Raw genomic sequence first — 5,000 nt, forward strand, 5'->3', positions numbered from 1 at the left:
TAGCTTCATTTCTATCATTTTACTGTGTTTGATATTATAACAATTCAATAATCATAATATCAATAAGAATGATAACAATGTCAATATCAATAGTATTAGAATGAATAACACATATTTGCCACCAATTCAGGGAATGGGGAAATCAGGATCGGTAACTAGGGTCAACTGATAGATGCCTTGGTGGCTGAGCACACTTAGAGCCATCTGTATGTAAGAAAACTAACAAAATTCTAAAGGTGACAGTACATAAACCAGCTGACATCAGGTTAATCACCAAGCAGACAATTACAAGTCCTACCTAGGTAACCTGTTTAACCTTTTCCTTAATTTTTGAAAAAATTGATTTCTTTGTGGCTGAGCACTTTTGGGACCTTCCTTGTGTATGTGTGTGGGGGGATCATAAAAGAAAATGATAATAGAATGATTATCCAGCACCACTGGGTTAATAATGATTACAAGAGATAAAAAATAAAAACTTTTTTCACAATGGTTTCCTTTAATATCAAGTAAGCCTAATAACTAACTTCTGGGTGACTAAGCACATGTGCAGTTATCTATTTGTAATAAATAATTAAAAACACACAGTGCACGGCAAAAGTACCCAGCATCAATGAGGTAAACAACAACATTTCTCTTCAGCATCCAAGACTTGAAGTGATAAATAAAAAAATTGAAACAATCATAAATGTACATAAATGAGGCAATTGTTGGAATAAATAAAGAAAATGACATGTTCTAAAATAAGCAATTTCTCTAGAAAAAACATTTAAATTTTTCCAACCTTCAAGATTTATGGAACTAAGATAAATCAAAAGTTACTGCACTTTGAGCCACAAAAATGTAAAGAGAAAATACAAAGGAAATTAGACTGAATTAAAAGGAAATATAGGCAGAAGGCTTACCCAGCAAATGGATGTTTAGAATGGTGATAAGTCTTACCTGATGTAGTGTCTCATCTACAGCCTCCTCCTCCTCCTTGATGTCTTCTCCAGTTGGTAAGTAAGATGCAAACCCATGGGCAGCATCCTTACTTCGGCTATAGAGGTACTGCTCTGTAAGATGGGACAATTTCTTACTAAAGCACCTACTGTGGCTACAGGATTTTCAATAAATAAAATGCATATAATTTTTAAAAATGTATAAAAGCTAATCATTATCTTGCATACCATATGACTGATACAATAAGTGGTACACAATGATTTAAATAAAATGACACTCGAGGAGTAACTTAGTCTCATTCTCTCATTTTTCATTCTCCCTCACATTAGCTACACAACACCACACTACTTTATATAGAGCACACAAACTGGCAATGCAATAGATCACACTAAATCATTTAGAAAGTTCTCACCCATTCCTGGAGACATCCCACATTCACTGTCCTCAACGGAATGGCCCAAGACCTCATCGTAGGAGTCATATTCTGAAAAAGAAGAATGACATTTTTGCATATACATTAATGCATTTCTTTAATAAGTTTATACATTATTCCATTTCTCTAATAGGTTTACACATATATTGCTACATAATTATATAAATTATATATACATATATATATATAAATATATAAATATATAAATATATATATATATAATACCGGTATATATAATATATATAATATATACAATATCTATAATATCTATATATACATACAAATCTATTTCTATATCTATCTTTCTATCTATCTATATAAATATAAACAAATATATATACATGTATATAAACATATATATAAAAATATATATTTACCTAAATATATAAATACATATATAAATATATATAAACATACATAAATACATATAAATAAATACAAATATATATAAACATAAATGCAAATATATATATATATATATATATATATATATATATATATAGATAGATAGATATAAACATAATTGTTTATAAATATACATAAACCCATATAAATATATATGAACATATAAACATATATAATCATATTACATTATGATCATCATAATGTTATTAAATTACAAATATTTAAATATTGAAAACAAAGTATTTTTAATATTCTTTTTTTATCCAAAAATCAAGGAAAAGGCTAAACAGTTCAAAGACTAAAATTACACTGGACATTTTGTTGTGCCCTCTGTAGTTACTGAGTCAATTACATATTGAAGACAAAAATGCATTCATATGGTAATATAACACGCACATACTTGCCACACCTTCTGATTACAATGTGGACCACTCCTTTATTCTCAAGCATGCAGTCAAGGTTCATGAGAATTATCTTTAAATGCCATACTTTCCAGAATGGATACAAATAACAGATCTGATAAACATTCATTGTAAAGCCCCATATTTTCCTTTTTTCCTGCATATATATCAAAATGCAACCCTTGTTTAAGCTCTTAGTAGATTTCTAGAGGGATCTTATTATTAGGAACATCATAACATGGATCCATGAAGGCCAAAAGACTTCCACGTGACAGCCCTCTCGATAGTGTTACTGTACAGTTTCAAGTAGCTGCTGCTGCCACTGTGCTCAAGCAAGAGGAAAGCAAACCTTAATCTACTCTCCATTTTAGCAAAATTAGCAACTGAATTTGATCCTTAACTAGCAATAAATTTTCCAATTTTCCTTCACTAATGACTTTTTTTACATCTTATTTGGTAATGAGAATGAAGAACACATAAAAAATTATTAGAATTAAACAACAATATACAGAAAATAAAAATGTGGTCACAATGGTTCATCTAAAACAGATTTCTCCTGAGCTACGGCAATACAATGGCCTCCGCTCTTTGGCACTCCGGCAAAGGCAAGCACACACATTCAGCCAAGGTAAAGAATTCATCAACCTCGCTGGGGTTTCATCATTAAACAAAGAAACTATCCAAGGTCTCTCTAGATGAATACCTTTTAGGGGAGGTTTCTCATTCCCTGCCAGCTTGTGAAGTGAGAAAGTCTTATTCTGAACACTTACTCCCTAAGACATGAGTAAAAAATATGAGGGAAATCCTTGACAAGCTGGACTGAGTAATGACAAATTCTGCCATCATGATCTTCATTAAGAATTTTTGTTCCATATGTGAAACTAAAGGTCTATTTTATTATGGAAATTATAAAAAAGAAATAATGACATCTATGACACCACGTTTGTCCACAACGAACATTGTTTATTATTTTACTATTGTTACTCCATTCGAATTCCCTAGTGCTCTAACACAATCTAGTAACAGAAGAAAATTAAAGCACACGAATTTATTTAAACCAACGTCAAATGTCACAATAATGTGGCTTGTTTTCCTTTCCATGGCCTCGCAACACGTTCGCGTTAAACCTGCCAAAATTGCAAGTAACCCGTTATATAGTTCACTCTCACATTCCAGCAGAACTTGCCTTCTTCAAAATCAAGATTCCTGTAGTTCCTGTGCCGCGACATCGTGCTTCCGTGTCGTCAAAATAGTAAGCAAAATTCCTACGCTACTGCAAGGACCCCAACACCATGATGGACTCCTCCGATTCTGTGCGCGAAAGGAATTTAAGGTATTCATGTCATGAGTAGCTTACTGGTACATCACCTGAACTCCTACAATACAAATTTGAATACAAAATACAATTCTTTATTCTCTGAGAGTTCGTAAATCCCATGCCATTCAAAACATTTTTCTTCATAAAGAGCAAGCCGAGATTATTTCCTACCTGCGAACCTGATGAAAAAGCAAAATAAAGATGGCATCAGCTCTGGAGGGAAATTTGAAACTGGGATATTTTATTAATACATTCCTGTGGAAATTACAGCTTCAGAATACGTGTTCTTACGAAAACCGTTGTTCTCTCATTAGTGTGCTTAAAATATCTTCTTTTCACTTACCATCTTATTCTCTTTATTTGTCAGAGGGAATTGATGCAACAATACTCCAAGGTCACTACAATCTCCAAAGCAATCGAATCACTCACATTCACGGTTTCTGTAGAAGACATTATTCTATAGACACCCAACCGCACACACACACAGACACACAGACACACAGACACACAGACACACAGACACACAGACACACAGACACACAGACACACAGACACACAGACACACAGACACACAGACACACAGACACACAGACACACAGACACACAGACACACAGACACACAGACACACAGACACACAGACACACAGACACACAGACACACAGACACACAGACACACAGACACACAGACACACAGACACACAGACACACAGACACACAGACACACAGACACACAGACACACAGACACACAGACACACAGACACACAGACACACAGACACACAGACACACAGACACACAGACACACAGACACACAGACACACAGACACACAGACACACAGACACACAGACACACAGACACACAGACACACAGACACACAGACACACAGACACACAGACACACAGACACACAGACACACAGACACACAGACACACAGACACACAGACACACAGACACACAGACACACAGACACACAGACACACAGACACACAGACACACAGACACACAGACACACAGACACACAGACACACAGACACACAGACACACAGACACACAGACACACAGACACACAGACACACAGACACACAGACACACAGACACACAGACACACAGACACACAGACACACAGACACACAGACACACAGACACACAGACACACAGACACACAGACACACAGACACACAGACACACAGACACACAGACACACAGACACACAGACACACAGACACACAGACACACAGACACACAGACACACAGACACACAGACACACAGACACACAGACACACAGACACACAGACACACAGACACACAGACACACAGACACACAGACACACAGACACACAGACACACAGACACACAGACACACAGACACACAGACACACAGACACACAGACACACAGACACACAGACACACAGACACACAGACACACACGCACACGCACACACATACACACACACACACATATATATATATATACATATATATACATATATATACATATATA

General features: G+C 35.5%; 1 protein-coding gene across 3 annotated transcripts in view; it reads right to left on the reverse strand.

Moving 5' to 3' along the window:
* The window catches only part of LOC125047375 (protein HBS1-like), a 17,811-nt gene extending 14,322 nt beyond the window's left edge, over positions 1-3,489 (reverse strand). For all 3 annotated transcript variants that reach the window (XM_047646721.1, XM_047612611.1, XM_047645957.1), the window contains exons 1-3: positions 3,365-3,489; positions 1,352-1,423; positions 940-1,052 (exon numbers count right to left, since the gene is read on the reverse strand). In XM_047646721.1, coding sequence (XP_047502677.1) covers positions 940-1,052; positions 1,352-1,423; positions 3,365-3,407 — 228 coding nt within the window. In that variant the 5' untranslated portion in view covers positions 3,408-3,489. The remainder of the gene's footprint in view (positions 1-939; positions 1,053-1,351; positions 1,424-3,364) is intronic.
* Between the last annotated feature and the right edge of the window lie 1,511 nt (positions 3,490-5,000).

This window comes from Penaeus chinensis, chromosome 1, assembly GCF_019202785.1.
Source record: "Penaeus chinensis breed Huanghai No. 1 chromosome 1, ASM1920278v2, whole genome shotgun sequence".
Taxonomy (NCBI): Eukaryota; Metazoa; Arthropoda; class Malacostraca; order Decapoda; family Penaeidae; genus Penaeus; species Penaeus chinensis.